The 18,572-nt window shown below is 52.9% G+C and overlaps 1 protein-coding gene across 1 annotated transcript in view; it reads right to left on the bottom strand.

Annotated features, from left to right (window-relative positions):
* Positions 1-480: 480 nt before the first annotated feature.
* Positions 481-18,572, bottom strand: part of ASIC4 (acid sensing ion channel subunit family member 4) — a 69,509-nt gene continuing 51,417 nt past the window's right edge. Inside the window, 9 exon segments of the mRNA XM_038748436.1 lie at positions 481-726; positions 989-1,093; positions 5,558-5,637; positions 7,730-7,821; positions 10,827-10,960; positions 10,962-10,981; positions 15,874-15,930; positions 16,074-16,236; positions 17,083-17,210. Of these exon segments, the coding sequence (XP_038604364.1) occupies positions 619-726; positions 989-1,093; positions 5,558-5,637; positions 7,730-7,821; positions 10,827-10,960; positions 10,962-10,981; positions 15,874-15,930; positions 16,074-16,236; positions 17,083-17,210 (887 nt within the window). The 3' untranslated portion in view covers positions 481-618.

Raw genomic sequence — 18,572 nt, 5'->3', positions numbered from 1 at the left:
GGGGGCAGGGGGCAGGGGGGAGATCACCGGCCTTTCAACACCCCCTTTCTGCCCGGGGGGCTGCGTCCCGCTTCCGAGCCCCCCACCCCGGGCCCCAGTTTTCACACGTGACTAATTTATGCCTCTTTATTCCCAAGTGTTGCACCGTTTATAAAACCAGTCCAGGGGGATCAGACTCGGGGGGCCTTCCCCTCGCCTGCCCCCCACCCCAGGAGGTGATGCCCCCGTCCCGGCCTTTGGTGGCCACCCCAGGGGCGGCCAGCGAGGGAGACCCTACGGCGGTCCGGAGGCCGGGGGACAGTTGGGCCGAGAAACCTGAACCCCAGGTCCAGCCCAGGGGGCTCCTCGGTAGCCTCCCCACCTGGCCCCTGGCCCCCCTTCTTCCTCCATGCCCCCTTCCCGCCCTCGCTAGCCCCTTATGAGTGCAGGCCTCACCCCCCCATCCCCACCCCCTCCCCCTGTTATTTACAAATGTACACATCCCATCCCTCCCCGGGACCCCCACATCCTGGGCCGGGCTCCTCCAGGGAGGGAGAAAACGGTCGGAAAGGGGGAGGTTGATGGGGGGACCCCCTCGCCGGGAGTCCCCGAGGCCCACAGGGGTGGCCCGTTGCCGTCCTAGCAGGCGAAGTCCTGGAAGAGGCTCCCCGGGGGGCCGTGATGGTGATTGGGGAGCAGGCCGCTGGCACCCCTGTTCTGGGGGCAACCCCGTCCTGGGCACGGGCTCTGGGGGGGAAGGGGTAACGGAGGAGGGAAGGGTGAGGACCAGGCCCGGGCTTCCTCACCCTCCCGACGCCCCCGCAGACACATGCTAGACTGTGAGCCCACTGTTGGGTAGGGACTGTCTCTATATGTTGCCATCTTGTACTTCCCAAGCGCTTAGTCCAGTGCTCTGCACACAGTAAGCGCTCAATAAATACGATTGACTGATTGATTGATTGATGCTGGTCCTCCTCCCTCCGCCATGACCGGAAGTGGGCCCGCTCACCTGCTCCTTCGGCTCTTGCAGGCCCAGGGTGGCGATGCCCGCTCTGGGGGTCCTCAGTGGGGGCTTGGGGCGCCGCCACAGCCGCTTCAGCCAGGCCCAGGCCACCTGGGGCGGGGGGCACGTCTGGCCCAAGGAACTCCCAGAATCCCCTGTTCCCCCGCCCTCTGTGCCAAGTCCCGGCACCCCGTCCCCGCAAGTCACCCTGGCACCCAAACCCTCTCCCCCTCAGTCATCCATGCACCCCAAATCTCTCCCCCCAGAGTCATCCTGGCACCCCAAACCCTCTCTCCCCAGAATCATTCTGGTGCCCAAAACCCCTCCCCTTCAGAGTCATCCTGGCATCCAAACCCCTCCCCACCAGAATCATCCTGGCACCCAATCCCCTCCCATGAGAGTCACCCTGGCACTCAAACCCTCACCCCCTCAGTCATCCATGCATCCAAGACCTCTTCCCCCAATAGTCATCCTGGCACCCTAAACCCTCTCCCCCTCAGTCATATGTGCCCCCCCAAACCCCTCCCCCCAGAGTCACCCTGGCACTCAAACCCTCTCCCCTTCAGTCATATGCGCCCCCCAAACCCCTCCCCCAGAGTCATCCTGGCACCCCAAACCCTCTCCCCCCAGAGTCATCCTGGCACCCCAAACCCTCTTCCCCCAGAGTCATCCTGGTGCCCCAGACTCCTCCCCGCCAGAATCACCCTGGCACTCAAACCCTCTCCCCCTCAGTCATCCATGCACCCAAAATCCCACCCCACCGGAGTCATCCTGGCACCCAAACCCCTCCCATGAGAGTCACCCTGACACCCCAAACCCTCTCCCCCTCAGTCATATGTGCACCCCAAACCCCTCCTCCCGGAGTCATGCTGGCACCCCATACTATCTCACCCCCGAGTCATGCTGGCACCCAAACCCCTCCCATGAGAGTCACCCTGACACCCCAGACCCTCTCCCCCTCAATCATATGTGCACCCAAAACCCCCGCCCACAGAGTCATCCTGGTGTCCGAGACTCCTCCCCCCAGAGTCATCCTGGCACCCAAACCCTCTCCTCCCTGGTCATCCATGCCCCCCAACCCCCTCCTCCCAGAGTCATCCTGGTACCCCCAAGCCCACTCCCCCCCAGTCATATGTGCCCCCCAAACCCCTCCCCACCAGAGTCACCCTGGCACTCAAACCCTCTCCCCCTCAGTCATATGTGCCCCCCAATCCCCTCCCCCAGAGTCATCCTGGCACCCCAAACCCTCTCCCCCGAGAGTCATCCTGGCATCCAAACCCCAAGAGTCATGCTGGCACTCAAACCCTCTCCCCCTCAGTCATCAATGCACCCAAGACCTCTCCCCCGACAGTCATCCTGGCACCCCAAACCCTCTCCCCCTCAGTCATATGTGCCCCCAAAACCCCTTCCCCCAGAGTCACCCTGGCACCCCGTACTATCTCAGCCCAGAGTCATCCTGGTGCCCAAAACCACTCTCCCCGCAAAGTCATCCTGGTGCCCCAAACCCCTCCCCACCAGAGTCACCCTGGTACTCAAACCCTCTCCCCCTCGGTCATCCATGCACCCAAAACCCTTCCCCACCGGAGTCATCCTGGCACCCAAACGCTTCCCATGAGAGTCACCCTGACACCCCAAACCCTCTCCCCCCAGAGTCATCCTGGTGCCCGAGACTCCTCCCCACCAGAGTCACCCTGGCACTCAAACCCTCTCCCCCTCAGTCATCCATGCACCCAAAACCCCTCCCCACCAGAGTCATCCTGGCACCCAGACCCCTCCCATGAGAGTCACCCTGACACCCCAAACCCTCTCCCCCTCAGTCATATGTGGCCCAGAAACCCCTCCCCCAGAATCATCCTGGCACCCCAAACCCTTTCCCCCAAGAGTCATCCTGGCATCCAAACCCCATGAGTCATATTGGCACTCAAACCCTGTCCCCCTCAGTCATCAATGCACCCAAGACCTCTCCCCTCTAAAGTCATCCTGGCACCCCAAACCCTCTCCCCCTCAGTCATATGTGCCCCCCAAACCCTTCGCCCAAGAGTCATCCTGGCACCCCATACTATCTCACCCCAGAGTCATCCTGGTGCCCAAAACCATTCTCGCCACAAAGTCATCCTGGTGCCCCAAACCCCTCCCCACCAGAGTCACCCTGGCACTCAAACCCTCTCCGCCTCAGTCATCCATGCACCCCAAACCCTTCCCCACCAGAGTCATCCTGGCACCCAAACGCCTCCCATGAGAGCCACCCTGACACCCCAAACCCTTCCCCCCAAAGTCATCCTGGCACCCCAAACCCTCTCCTCCCAGAGTCATCCTGGTGCCCAAAACCACTCTCCCCACAAAGTCATCCTGGTGCCCCAAACCCCTCCCCACCAGAGTCACCCTGGCACTCAAACCCCCTCCGCCTCAGTCATCCATGCACCCAAAACCCTTCCCCACCAGAGTCATCCTGGCACCCAAACGCCTCGCATGAGAGTCACCCTGACACCCCAAACCCTTCCCCCCAGAGTCATCCTGGCACCCCAAACCCTCTCCTCCCAGAGTCATCCTGGTGCCCGAGACTCCTCCCTCCTACAGTCATCCTGACACCCAAACCCTCTCCGCCTCAGGTCATCCATGCACCCCAAACCCCTCCCCACGGAGTCATCCTGGCACCCCAAGCCTTCTCCCACCCCATCATACCAAAACCCAAACTCTCTCCCCACCCATCATTCCAGCACCCAAAACCCTTTCCCCCCCTCTCCTTATGCCCCCTACCCCGACCCCCCAAGAAACCTCCTAGGTCACCCTGAGGCCTGCTGAGAAGGGTCAGTTCTTTCAGCTTATTGAGGGAATAAAAATGATAGTTCTGGTACTTGTTGAGTGCTTATTCCTTTTAGACTGTGAGCCCACTGTTGGGTAGGGACTGTCTCTATATGTTGCCAATTTGTACTTCCCAAGCACTTAGTACAGTGTTCTGCACATAGTAAGCGCTCAATAAATACGATTGATGATGATGATGATCAAGCACTGTTCTAAGAACAGAGAAGCAGTGTGGCTCATTGGAAAGAGGTCATGGGTTCAAATCCCAGCTCCGCCACTTGTCAGCTGTGTGACTTTGGGCAAGTCACTTCACCGCTCTGGGCCTCGGTTACCTCATCTGTAAAATGGGGATTAAGATTGTGAACCCCCCGTGGGACAACCTGATCACCTTGTAACTTCCCCGGTGCTTAAAACAGTGCTTTGCACATAGCATAGTGAGAGCTTAATGAATGCCATCATCATCATCATTATTATTATTATTATTCTAAGCGCTGGTGTAGATACAATTTAGTCAGGGTTAGACGCAGTCCCTGTCCCACATGGAGATCACACTCTTATCCCCATTTTACAGATGAGGGAACTGAGGCACAGAGGAAATGAAGTGCTTACTACGTGCCGTACTAAGCACTGAGGTAAGATAACCAGGTTGGACACAGTCTCTGTCCCACATGGTGCTCACACTCTTAATCCCCCCCTTTTTTTTGCAGGTGAGGTAATCAAGGCCCAGAGACGTGAAATGACTGGCCCAAGGTCACCCAGCAGAAAGGTGGTGGAGCCGGGATTAGAACCCAGGTCCCTCTGAAGCAGCGTGGCTCAGTGGAAAGAGCCCGGGCTTTGGAGTCAGAGGTCATGGGTTCGAATCCAAGCTCCACCACATGTCTGCTGGGTGACCTTGGGCAAGTCACTTCACTTCTATGAGCCTCAGTGACCTCATCTGTAAAACGGGGATGAAGACTGTGAGCCCCACGTGGGACAATTTGGTCACCTTGTATCCGCTCCCCATCACTTAGAACAGTGCTCTGTACATAGTAAGCGCTTAACAAATGCCATTATTCTACCTCCTTCCCTTCCCCACAGCACCTGTATATATGTATATATATTTGTACATATTTATTACACTAATTATTTATAATAATAATAATAATGATGGCATTTATTAAGCGCTTACTATGTGCAAAGCACTGTTCTAAGCGCTGGGGAGGTTACAAGGTGATCAGGTTGTCCCCGGGGGAGCTCACAGTCTTAATCCCCATTTTACAGATGAGGTAACTAAGGCACAGAGAAGTTAAGTGACTTGCCCAGAGTCACCCAGCTGACAGTTGGCGGAGCCGGGGTTTGAACCCGTGACCTCTGACTCCAAAGCCCGGGCTCTTTCCATTGAGCCGCGCTGCTTCTCATTTATCTTACCTGTCCATATCTATTCTATTTATTTTATTTTGTTAGTATGTTTGGTTTTGTTCTCTGTCTCCCCCTTCTAGACTGTGAGCCCGCTGTTGGGTAGGGACTGTCTCTATGTGTTGCTGACTTGTACTTCCCAAACACTTAGTACAGTGCTCTGCACACAGTAAGCGCTCAATAAATATGACTGATTGATTGATTGATTGATGATGATGATGATGATGATTATTATCATTATTCTGACACCCAGGACCGGGCTCTAACCTCTACGCCAGGCTCCCACCCCACCCCACCAACCTTTCTCCTTCCTTCTCTCTCCCCCTTCCCCTCCGTCCTTCCCACCCCTGCCCCTCAGCCCCTGTGCCCAATTCTTGCCTCGTAGACGTAGTCCAGAATCTCCAGGAGCGTGAGGATGCTCGCCCCAATGAACAGTCCCATCTGCCCGCCAATGTCACCTGCAGGAATAGTGAGGGGGAAAGGCCCAGATTCATTCGTTCATTCAATAGTATTTATTGGGCGCTTACTGTGCGCAGAGCACCGGACTAAGCGCTTGGGAAGTCCAAGTTGGCAACATATAGAGATTGTACCTACCCTACATTCATTCATTCATTCAATCGTATTTATTGAGCACTTACCGTGTGCAGAGCACTGTACTAAGCGCTTAGGAAGTACAAGTCAGCAACATACAGAGACGGTCCCTGCCCAACAGCGGGCTCACAGTCTCAAAGGGGGAGACAGAGAACAAAACAAAACTTATTAACAAAATAAAATAAATAGAATAAATATGTACAAGTAAAATAAATAGAGTAATTCATTCATTCATTCATTCGTGTTTATTGAGCGCTTACCACGTGCAGAGCACTGTACTAAGCGCTTGGGAATTACAAGTCGGCAACATACAGAGACGGTCCCTGCCCAACAGCGGGCTCACAGTTTCGAAGGGGGAGACGGATGACAAAACAAAACATATTAACAAAATAAAATAAATAGCATAAATATGTACAAGTAAAATAGAGTAATTCATTCATTCATTCATTCAGTCGTATTTATTGAGCGCTTACCACGTGCAGAGCATTGTACTAAGCGCTTGGGAAGTACAAGTCGGCAACGTACAGAGACGGTCCCTGCCCAACAGCGGGCTCACAGTCTAGAAGGGGGAGACAGACAACAAAACAAAACATATTAACAAAATAAAATAAATGAAATAAATATGTACACGTAAATTAAATAGAGTCATTCATTCATTCATTCATTCAATCGTATTCATTGAGCGCTTACTGTGCGCAGAGCACTGGACTAAGCACTTGAGAAGTCCAAGTTGTCAACATATAGAGACGGTCCCTACCCAACAGCGGGCTCACATTCTCAAAGGGGGAGACAAACAAAACAAAACATATTAACAAAATAAAATAGACTAAATATGTACAAGTAAAATAAATAGAGTCATTCATTCATTCATCCATTCAATCGTATTTATTGAGCACTTACTGTGTGCAGAGCACTGTACTAAGCGCTTGGGAAGTCCAAGTTGGCAGCATATAGAGACGGTCCCTACCCAACAACAGGCTCACAGTCTCGAAGGGGGAGACAGACGACAAAACATACTAACAAAATAAAATAAATAGAATAAATATGTACAAGTAAAATAAATAGTCATTCATTCATTCATTCATTCAATCGTATTTATTGAGCGCTTACTGTGTGCAGAGCACTGGACTAAGCTCTTGGGAAGTCCAAGTTGGCAACATACAGAGACCCAACAGCAGGCTCACAGTCTTGAAGGGGGAGACGGACGACAGAATAAAACATATTAACAAAATAAAATAAATAGAATAAATATGTACAAGTAATCAATCAATCAATCGTATTTATTGAGTGCTTACTGTGTGCAGAGCACTGGACTAAGCGCTTGGGAAGTCCAAGTTGGCAACATACAGAGGCCCAACAGCAGGCTCACAGTCTCGAAGGGGGAGACGGACGACAGAAAAAAACATATTAACAAAATAAAGTAAATAGAATAAATATGTACAAGTAAAATAAATAGTCATTCATTCATTCATTCAACCGTATTTATTGAGCGCTTACTGTGTGCAGAGCACTGGACTAAGCGCTAGGGAAGTACAAGTTGGCAACATATAGAGACGGTCCCTATCCAACAGCAGGCTCACAGTCTCGAAGGGGGAGACGGACAACGAAACAAAACATAGTAACAAAATAAAATAAATAGAATAAACATGTACAAGTAAAATAGAGTAATGAATGCTTACAAACATATATACATCTATACAGGTGCTGTGGGGAGGGGAAGCCCTTTTAGACTGTGAGCCCACTGTTGGGTGGGGACTGTCTCTATATGTTGCCAACTTGGACTTCCCAAGCGCTTAGTACAGTGCTCTGCACACAATAAGCGCTCAATAAATATGATTGATTGATTGATTGGAAGGAGGTAAGGCGGGGGGGATGGGGAGGGGGAGAGGAAGGAGGGGGCTCAACAAGGCCCAAGGCTTGGTGGGACGGGGCGGAGGGGCGGACGGGCGGGGGTCTCACCCAGGAGGGCTGACAGGCTGTAGGCGGCTCTCTGCTCCAAGACCTCTGAAGTCAACGCCTCGAAAAACACGTCCAGGACCAGGAAGTTCTCCCTGTGGAAACAGACCGGACTCCAAGGACGGCCGGGGGTCAAGGGGCAGGGCTCCGCCACTGCCCGGCCCCGGACCGGTGCCCAGCCTCAGTCCCCTCTCCAAACCAGTGCCCAGCCCTGGTCCAGGATCTAATAATCCCTCTTCCGCCCCTTGTCCGCTGTGTGACGTTGGGAAAGTCACTTCACGTCACTGGGCCTCAGTGACCTCACCTGCAAAATGGGGATTAATGATAATAATAACGATGGCGTTTGTTAAGCGCTTACTATGCGCGAAGCACTGTTCTAAGAGCTGGAGGGGATACAAGATGATCAGGTTGTCCCACGTGGGGCTCCCAGGCAATCCCCATTTTACAGATCAGGGAACTGAGGTTCAGAGAAGTGACTTGCCCAAGGTCACACAGCAGACACGTGGTGGAGCCGGGACTCGAACCCATGGCCTCTGACTCCAAAGCCCGGGCTCTTTCCACTGAGCCACGCTGCTTCTCTTGATGATGATGATGATGATCATCATCATCATCATCATCAATCGTATTTATTGAGCGCTTACTATGTGCAGAGCACTGTACTAAGCGCTTGGGAAGTACAAATTGGCAACATATAGAGACTGTCCCTACCCAACAGTGGGCTCACAGTCTAAAAGGGGGAGACAGAGAACAAAACCAAACATACTAATGGTAATGATGATGATGTTGGTATTTGTTAAGGGCTTCCAATGTGCCAAGCACTGTCCTAAGCGCTGTGGGAGATACGAGGTCATCAGGTTGGTCACATGACCCAGCTTTGTGTCAGTCTTAGTCATCAATCATATTTATTGAGCGCTTACTGTGTGCAGAGCACTGTAGTCCACAGTCAACTACACGCCAGCCTAGTCTACGGCCCAGCCCCGGTCCTTGGCCCAGCCCCGCGGCGTCAGCCGGAAGGCTTGACGGGTGTCAGGCTGATCCTTCATTCAGTCGTATTAATTGAGCACTTACTGAGCGCACAGCACTGGACTAAGCGCTGATAATAATAATAATTATTATTATTACGGTATCCGTTAAGCGCTCACTATGTGCCAAGCACTGTTCTAAGCTCTGGGGTAGACACGAGGTCATTTAGACACGAGGTCATCAAGTTGTCCCACGTGGGGCTCACAGTCTTCACCCCCATTTGACAGACGAGGGAACTGAGGCCCAGAGACGATAATGATGATGATGATGATGACTGCATGTGAGCCTGTTGTCGGGTAGGGACCGTCTCTATCTGTTGCCAACTTGTACTTCCAAAGCGCTTAGTCCAGTGCTCTGCACACAGTAAGCGTTCAATAAGTACGGTTGAATGAATTAATGAATGCAAAGCACTGTTCTAAGCGCTGGGGGGGATACAAGGTGATCAGGTTGTCCCTCGTGGGGCTCCCAGTCTTCATCCCTATTTTCCAGGTGAGGTCACTGAGGCCCAGAGAAGTGAAGTGACTTGCCCAAAGTCACACAGCGGGCAAGTGGCGGAGCCGGGATTTGAATCCACGACCTTTGACTGCCAAACCCGGGCTCTTGCCAATAAGTCACGGATCCCTCCCTCCCACCCTGCTGGACCACACATCTCCCTCCTCTCCCCTTCATTCATTCAGTCGTATTTATTGAGCGCTTACTGTGTGCAGAGCACTGGACTAAGCGCTTGGGAAGTCCAAGTTGGAAACATATAGAGACAGTCCCTACCCAACAGCGGGCTCACAGTTTAGAAGACTTTCCCCTTCATTCATTCAATCATATTTATTGTGCGCTTACTGTGTGCAGAGCACTGTACTAAGCACTTGGGAAGTACAAGTTGGCAACATCTAGAGACGGTCCCGACCCAACAGCGGGCTCACAGTCTAGAAGACTTTCCCCTTCATTCATTCAATCATATTTATTGGACGCTTACTGTGTGCAGAGCACTGGACTAAGCGCTTGGGAAGTCCAAGTTGGCAACATCTAGAGACGGTCCCGACCCAACAGCGGGCTCACAGTCTAGAAGACTTTCCCCTTCATTCATTCAATCATATTTATTGGACGCTTACTGTGTGCAGAGCACTAGACTAAGCACTTGGGAAGTCCAAGTTGGCAACATCTAGAGACGGTCCCGACCCAACAGCGGGCTCACAGTCTAGAAGACTTTCCCCTTCATTCATTCAGTCATATTTATTGGGCGCTTACTGTGTGCAGAGCCCTGGACTAAGCGCTTGGGAAGTACAGTTCAGCAATAAGGAGAGATAATCCCTGCTCACGATGGGCTCATGCTTCCCAGCTTGCCTGTACCCACCCCCTATTTATTCTATTTATTTTATTTTGTTGGTATGTTTGGTTTTGTTCTCTGTCCCCTTTTAGACTGTGAGCCCACTATTGGGTAGGGACTGTCTCTATATGTTGCCAACTTGGACTTCCCAAGCGCTTAGTCCAGTGCTCTGCACACAGTAAGCGCCTCGTCCCCCTCTCCATCCCCCCCCATCTTACCTCCTTCCCTTTCCCACAGCACCTGTATATATGCATATATGTTTGTACATATTTATTACTCTATATATTTATTTATTTATTTTACTTGTACATATCTATTCTATTCATTTTATTTTGTTAGTATGTTTGGTTTTGTTCTCTGTCTCCCCCTTTTAGACTGTGAGCCCACTTATTGGGTAGGGACTGTCTCTAGATGTTGCCAACTTGGACTTCCCAAGTGCTTAGTCCAGTGCTCTGCACACAGTAAGCGCTCAATAAATACGATGATGATGATGAATAAATGCGATTGATGATGATGATGATGATGATGAAGACCCCATCCCACCCCTTCCCATTCATTCATTCATTCATTCATTCATTCAATCATATTCATTGAGCGCTTACTGTGTGCAGAGCCGCTTGGGAAGTCCAAGTTGGCAACATATAGAGACGGTTCCTACCCAATAGGGGGTTCACGGTCTAAAAGACGGTCCACTTTCACCCCCCGTGCCCTTCCCAGCGACCCGGCCCCCCAAGCCCCGCAGCCCCCCGGGCCCACCTGATGTAGGTCTCGTTGAGGTTGTATTTCCGGGCCAGGTAGCGGGCAGACCCTCGGTTGGGGATGCGAACCATGGAGATCTCCTTCCCGTAGCGAGTCAGATTGCAGGGGGTGGGACAGGCGCAGCGCCCTTCTGGACTCCCCCCCCAGGGAGTCTGCAACGGCACCGGGGCCTAGCTGAGCGGAGGCCGCAGGAAGCCCAGCCTCGGCGGGACAGTGATAATCATCATCATCATCATCATCATCATCAATCGTATTTATTGAGCGCTTACTATGTGCAGAGCACTGTACTAAGCGCTTGGGAACTACAAATTGGCAACATATAGAGACAGTCCCTACCCAATAGTGGGCTCACAGTCTCAAAGGGGGAGACAGAGAACAAAACCAAACATACTAACAAAATAAAATAAATAGAATAGCTATGTACAAGTAAAATAAAGAGTAATAAATCTGTCCAAACATATATACATATATACAGGTGCTGTGGGGAAGAGAAGGAGGTAAGATGGGGGGGGGGTGGAGAGGGGGACGAGGGGGAGAGGAAGGAAGGGGCTCAGTCTGGGAAGGCCTCCTGGAAGAGGTGAGCTCTCAGCAGGGACTTGAAAGGAGGAAGAGAGCTAGCTTGGCGGATGGGCAGAGGGATTGGGGGCATTCCGGGCCCGGGGGAGGACGTGGGCCGGGGGTCGATGGCGGGACAGGCGATTATATGATTATAATCATAATGAAAACAGTATTTCTTAAGAGCTTACTATGTGCGAAGCACTGTTCTAAGTAATAATGTTGGCATCTGTTAAGCGCTTACTATGTGCAAAGCACTGTTCTAAGCACCGGGGAGGTGACAAGGTGATCAGGTTGTCCCACGGGGGGCTCACAGTCTCAATCCCCACGTTCCAGATGAGATCACTGAGGCCCAAAGAAGTGAAGTGACTCGCCCAAAGTCACACAGCCGACAGTTGGCGGGGCCGGGATTTGAACCCATGACCTCTGACTCCAAAGCCCGGGCTCTTTCCGTTGAGCCACGCCGCTTCTCTAATAGTAATGACGATGGTGTCTATTAAGCGCTTACTATGTGCAAAGCACTGTTCTAAGCGCTGGGGAGGTTACAAGGTGATCAGGTTGTCATTCATTCATTCATTCAATCGTATTTGTTGAGCGCTTACTGTGTGCAGAGCACTGGACTAAGTGCTTGGGAAGTACAAGAAGAAGCAGTGTGGCTCGATGGAAAGAGCCCGGGCTTTGGAGTCAGAGGTCATGGGTTCAAATCCCGGCCGCCAACTGTCAGCTGTGTGACTTTGGGAAGTCACTACACGTCTCTGGGCCTCAGTTACCTCATCTGGAAAATGGGGATTGAGACTGTGAGCCCCCCATGAGACAACCTGATCACCTTGTAATCTCCCCAGTGCTTAGAACAGTGCTTTGCACATAGTAAGCGCTTAACAAATACCATCATTATTATTATTATTATTACAAGTTGGCAACATCTAGAGACGGTCCCTACCCAACAGCAGGCTCACTGACGATTTTGACACTTGTCTACGTGTTTTGTTTTGTTGTCTTTCTCCCCCTTCTAGACTGTGAGTCCACTGTTGGGTAGGGACCGTCTCTATGTGTTGCCAACTTGTACTTCCCAAGCGCTTAGTACAGTGCTCTGCACACAGTAAGCGCTCAATAAATACGATTGAATGAATAGAAGGGGGAGACAGACGACAAAACAAAACATATTAACAAAATAAAATAAATTGTCCCACGGGGGGCTCACAGTCCTCATCCCCATTTTACCAATGAGGTAACTGAGGCCCAGAGAAGTTAAGTCACAAAGTCACACAGCATTTATAAGCGCTTACTATGTGCAAAGCACTGTTCTAAGCGCTGGAGAGGTTATAAGGTGATCAGGATGTCCCACGTGGGGCTCACAGTCTTAATCCCCATTTTCCAGATGAGGGAACTGAGGCCCAGAGAAGTGAAGTGACTCGCCCAAAGTCACACAGCTGACAATTGGCGCAGCTGGGATTTGAACCCATTACTCCCAAGCCCGGGCTCTTTCCACTGAGCCACGCTCCTTCTCTAAGGTTGTCCCACGTGGAGCTCACGGTCTTCATCCCCATTTTCCAGCCGAGGTAACAGAGGCCCAGAGAAGTGAAGCGACTTGCCCAAGGTCACACAGCCGAGAAGTGGCAGAGCGGGATTAGAACTCACAGCCTCTGACTCCCGAGCCCGGGCTCTTGTCACTGAGCCACGCTGACAAGAACGGCAGAGCCCGCAGCCCGGGGAGACAAAGGCGGAGCTGGAATTTGGGGTCCTTCCCCCGGGGAGGCCTGGATCCCTCCGTATCTTGGGAAACAGGCCAGCCTTAATAATTAATAAAGATGGTTAAGCGCGTACTATGTGCCCAGGACTGTTCAAAGTGTTGAGGCCTCAAAGAGGAGGCCCTGCCCCCAGCCCAGGGGTCTCCGGACAAGCCCCCGTGACCCCACTGTATCCTGGGAAACGGGCCGGCTTCTCTGTGCCTCAGTTCCCTCAGCTGTAAAATGGGGATGAAGACTGTGAGTCCCACGTGGGACAACCTGATCACCTTGTATCTACCCCAGGGTTTAGAACAGTGCTTGGCACATAGTAAGTGCTTAACAAATATCATTATTATTATTATTATTATTATTATTATTCTCAGAGGAGCCCCTGTCCCCCCACCCTGGGGTGTCCAGACAAGCCCCTAGGACCCCGCTACATCCTGGGAAACAGGCCGGCCCCTCAGAGGAGCCCCTGTCCCCCCACCCTGGGGTGTCCAGACAAGCCCCCAGGACCCCACTGCATCCTGGGAAACAGGCCGGCCCCTCAGAGGAGCCCCATCCCCCCACCCTGGGGTGTCCAGACAAGCCCCCAGGACCCCACTGCATCCTGGGAAACAGGCCGGCCTCTCAGAGGAGCTCCTTTCCCCCCGCCCTGGGGTGTCCAGACAAGCCCCCAGGACCCCAGTGCATCCTGGGAAACAGGCCGGCCCTTCAGAGGAGCCCCTGTCCCCCCGCCCTGGGGTGTCCAGACAAGCCCCCAGGACCCCAGTGCATCCTGGGAAACAGGCCGGCCTCTCAGAGGAGCCCCTGTCCCCCCGCCCTGGGGTGTCCAGACAAGCCCCCAGCACCCCAGTGCATCCTGGGAAACAGGCCGGCCTCTCAGAGGAGCCCCTGTCCCCCCGCCCTGGGGTGTCCAGACAAGCCCCCAGGACTCCACTGCATCCTGGGAAACAGGCCGGCCCCTCAGAGGAGCCCCTGTCCCCCCCGCCCTGGGGTGTCCAGACAAGCCCCCAGGCCCCCACTGCATCCTGGGAAACAGGCCGGCCTCTCAGAGGAGCCCCTGTCCCCCCACCCTGGGGTGTCCAGACAAGTCCCCGGGACCCCACTGCATCCTGGCAAACAGTCCGGCCTCTCAGAAGAGCCCCCAACCCCCGCCCCAGGGCACTGGGACCACCGCCATACTCCTCCACTTTTGCCACAAACAGATTTGAGAAGCAGCGTGGCTCAGTGGAAAGAGCCCGGGCTTCGGAGTCAGCGGTCATGGGTTCAAATCCCTGCTCCGCCAACTGTCAGCTGGGTGACTTTGGGCAAGTCACTTCACTTCTCTGGGCCTCAGTTCCCTCATCCGGAAAATGGGGATTAGGACTGTGAGCCCCACGTGGGACAACTTAATCACCTTGTAACCTCCACGGCGCTTAGAGCAGTGCTTTGCACATAGTAAGCGCTTAATAAATGCCGTCATCATTATTATTGTCATTTCCCAGTGGCCACCACAAGGGGATTCATTCATTCAGTCAGTCAGTCGTACAGTGCTCTGCACACAGTAAGCGCTCAATAAATACGATTGAATGAATGAATGAATTTATTGAGCGCTTACTGTGTGCAGAGCACTGGACTAAGCGCTTGGGAAGTCCAAGTTGGCAACATCTAGAGACGGTCCCTACCCAACAGTGGGCTCACAGTCTAGAAGGGGGAGACAGACAACAAAACAAAACATATTAACAAAATAAAATAGAGTATGTGCAAGTAAAATAAATAAATAGAGTAATAAATATGTACAAACATATATACAGGGAATGAAGACTGTGAGCCCCCTGGGGGACCGGTATATATGTTTGTACATATTTATTGCTCTATTTATTTATTTATTTTACTTGTACATATCTATTCCATTTATTTTATTTTGTTAGTATGTTTGGTTTTGTTGTCTGTCTCCCCCTTCTAGACTGTGAGCCCGCTGTTGGGTAGGGACTGTCTCTCTATGTTGCCAACTTGGACTTCCCAAGTGCTTAGTCCAGTGCTCTGCACACAGTAAGCGCTCAATAAATACAATTTATTGATTGACAACCTGATCACCTTGTAACCTCCCCGGCGCTTAGCAACAGTGCTTTGCACATAGCAAGCTAGAGAAGCAGCGTGGCTCAGTGGACAGAGCCCGGGCTTTGGAGTCAGAGGTCATGGGTTCAAATCCCGGCTCCGCCACTTGTCAGCTGTGTGACTTTGGGCGAGTCACTTCACTTCTCTGGGCCTCATCTGGAAATTGGGGATTAAGATTGTGAGCCCACCGTGGGACAACCTGATCACCTTGTAACCTCCCTAGCGCTTAGAAGAGTGCTTTGCACATAGTAAGCACTTAATAAATGCCATCATTATTATTATTAACAAATACCATCATTATCACTATTATTATTATTATTATTATTAAGAGACCTTAACCTTCTGGAGGAGCCCAGGCGGGGAAGCGGGGAGCCGGAAAGGAGGGTGTGAGCCCCCCGTGGGACAACCTGATCACCTTGTATCCTTCCCAGTGCTTAGAAGAGTGCTTTGCACATAGTAAGCGCTTAATAGATGCCATCATTATTATTATTGACAAATACCATTATTATTATTGTTATTATTATTATTATTAAGAGACCTTACCCTTCTGGAGGAGCCCAGGCGGGGAAACGGGGAGCTGGAAAGGAGGGTGTCGGGGGGCGGGGGGGGGAGGGTGGCCGGGATGGAGAGGGCTTGGGACGGGGGCCAGGTGGGGCACGTACCCACGGTGTGATCGGCGCACTCGATGTAAATGTTGGGCGAGCAGATGGTCTCGTTGCCTGCAGAAGAGAGGGAGGCCTTGGAGGGGAAGGGTCCCGGTGGGCCTCCTTGCCCTCCCAACCGGCCGCCCCCCGGCCCCTCAGCGGCTTCTCCCAGGGGGTTCAGGGGGAGGGTGCCCACCCAAGGCCCACCCAAGGCTCACCTGGCATGTGAACCATGCGGCAGTGGCATCGCCGGAGTACGGCCTCCTTCTCGCACCGCAGCCTGCAGGCGGACACGCTGTAGGCCGCGTAGCCCTGCAGGTCTGGCTCCCCGGACCCCGACTCCGTCCGGCAGTTACCCCAAGGCCGCGGGAGGTACGTCAGCTGCGGGGACGGAGACGGAAGGCGTCAACCCCAGCCCCGGCGTGGGGGCCGCTTGCCCACCCAGGGACCCACAGGGCAGAAGGAGGGCAGGTAGTTCAAACGCTTAGTCCAGCCCGCACCCTCCGCTCCTCTGCCGCTAATCTCCTCATTGGGCCTCAATCAATCAATCAATCGTATTTATTGAGCGCTTTCTGTGTGCAGAGCACTGGACTAAGCGCTTGGGAAGTACAAGTTGGCAACATATAGAGACAGTCCCTACCCAACAGTGGGCTCACAGTCTAAAAGGGGGCATTCTTGCCCATCCTGCTGCCGACCCCCGGCCCACATCATCCCCCTGGCCTGGAATGGCCTCCCTCACCACATCCGCCAAGTTAGCTCTCTTCCTCCCTTCAGAGCTCACCTCCTCCAGGAGGCCTTCCCACACTGAGCCCCTTCCTTCCTCTCCCCCTCCTCCCCCTCTCCATCCCCCGTGCCTTACCTCTTTCCCTTCCCCACAGCACCTGTGTATATGTATATATGTTTGTACCTATTTATTACTCCATTTATTCATTTATTTTACTTGTACATATTTATTCTATTTATTTTATTTTGTTAATATGTTCGGTTTTGTTCCCTGTCTCCCCCTTCTAGACTGTGAGCCCGCTGTTGGGTAGGGACTGTCTCTATATGTTGCCAATTTGTACTTCCCAAGCGCTTAGTACAGTGCTCTGCACACAGTAAGCGCTCAATAAATACGATTGAATGAACAGGCTCAGTCCAGTGCCCTGCACACAGTAAGCGCTCAGTAAATCAGACGGACTGACCGGCTGTCCCATGGTGTGGCCGGACCCACGGAGCGGAGCTTACCCGCTGCTCCTGGCAGGACACGAAGGTCTGGAAGCCGGGGGACACCCCGAAGCCAAGCTGGTGAATGTAGGGGGGCTCTTCCTGGCTGTGAATCTGCACGCGGATCCCGGCCTCGAACGACGTCTCGTCTGCGGGAGGGGAGCGGGGGTCACAGGGATGGGGACCATCATCATCATCATCATCAATCATATTTATTGAGCACTTACTATGTGTAGAGCACTGTACTAAGCGCTTGGGAAGTACAAGTTGGCAACGTATAAAGACAGTCCCTACCCAACAGTGGGCTCACAGTCTCAAAGGGGGAGACAGAGAACAAAACCAAACATACTAACAAAATAAAATAAATAGAATAGATATGTATAAGTGAAATAAATAAATAAATAGAGTAACAAATATGTACAAACATATGTACATATATACAGGTGCAGTGGGGAAGGGAAGGAGGTAAGATGGGGGGATGGAGAGGGGGACAAGGGGGAGAGGAAGGAAGGGGCTCAGTGTGGGAAGGCCTCCTGGAGGAGGTGAGCTCTCAGTAGGGCCTTGAAGGGAGGAAGAGAGCGAGCTTGGCGGATGGGCAGAGGGATTGGGGGCATTCCAGGCCCGGGGGAGGACGTGGCCCGGGGGTCGATGGCGGGACAGGCGAGAACGAGGCCTAACGGGGAGGAGATTAGTGGCAGAAGAGCAGAGGGCGCGGGCTGGGCTGGACAAGGACAGAAGGGAGGTGAGGGAGGACGTTGCGAGGGGATGGATGGACAGCCTTGAAGCCCAGGGTGAGGAGTTTCTGCCTGATGCGCAGATTGATTGGTAGCCACTGGAGATTTTTGAGGAGGGGAGTAGCACGCCCAGAGCGTTTCTGGACAAAGACAGTCCGGGCAGCGGCATGAAGTATGGATTGAAGTGGGGAGAGACACAAGGATGGGAGATCAGAGAGAAGGCTGATGCAGTAGGCTAGACGGGATAGGGTGAGAGCTTGAACGAGAAGGGTAGCGGTGTGGATGGAGAGGAAAGGGCGGATCTTGGCAATGTTGCGGAGCTGAGACCGGCAGGTTTTGGTGACGGTTTGGATGTGAGGGGTGAACGAGAGAGCGGAGTCGAGGAGGACACCAAGGTTGCGGGCTTGTGAGACGGGAAGGATGGTAGTGCCATCAACAGAGATGGGAAAATCAGGGAGCGGGCAGGGTTTGGGAGGGATGACAAGGAGTTCAGTCTTGGACCAGGGACGAGGAGGGGGTGGGCGGGCTGACCGCCGGACCGGGGTCACCCCGGGAGCCCTCGGGCCTAATAATAATAATAATGATGATAATAATGGCATTTATTAAGCGCTTACTATGTGCAAAGCACTGTTAGTTACAAGTTCATAGGGTTGGACACAGTCCCTGTCCCACGTGGGGCTCACACTCTTAACCCCATTTTCCAGAGGAGGGAACTGAGGCCCAGAGAAGGGAACTTCTTCGCCCAAGGCCACACGGCAGACACGTGGCTGAGCCGGA

Source organism: Tachyglossus aculeatus, chromosome 1, assembly GCF_015852505.1.
Source record: "Tachyglossus aculeatus isolate mTacAcu1 chromosome 1, mTacAcu1.pri, whole genome shotgun sequence".
In the NCBI taxonomy this organism is placed as follows: Eukaryota; Metazoa; Chordata; class Mammalia; order Monotremata; family Tachyglossidae; genus Tachyglossus; species Tachyglossus aculeatus.
The sequence above is the reverse complement of the archived record's forward strand: the minus strand, read 5'-3'. Positions and strand labels throughout refer to the sequence as shown.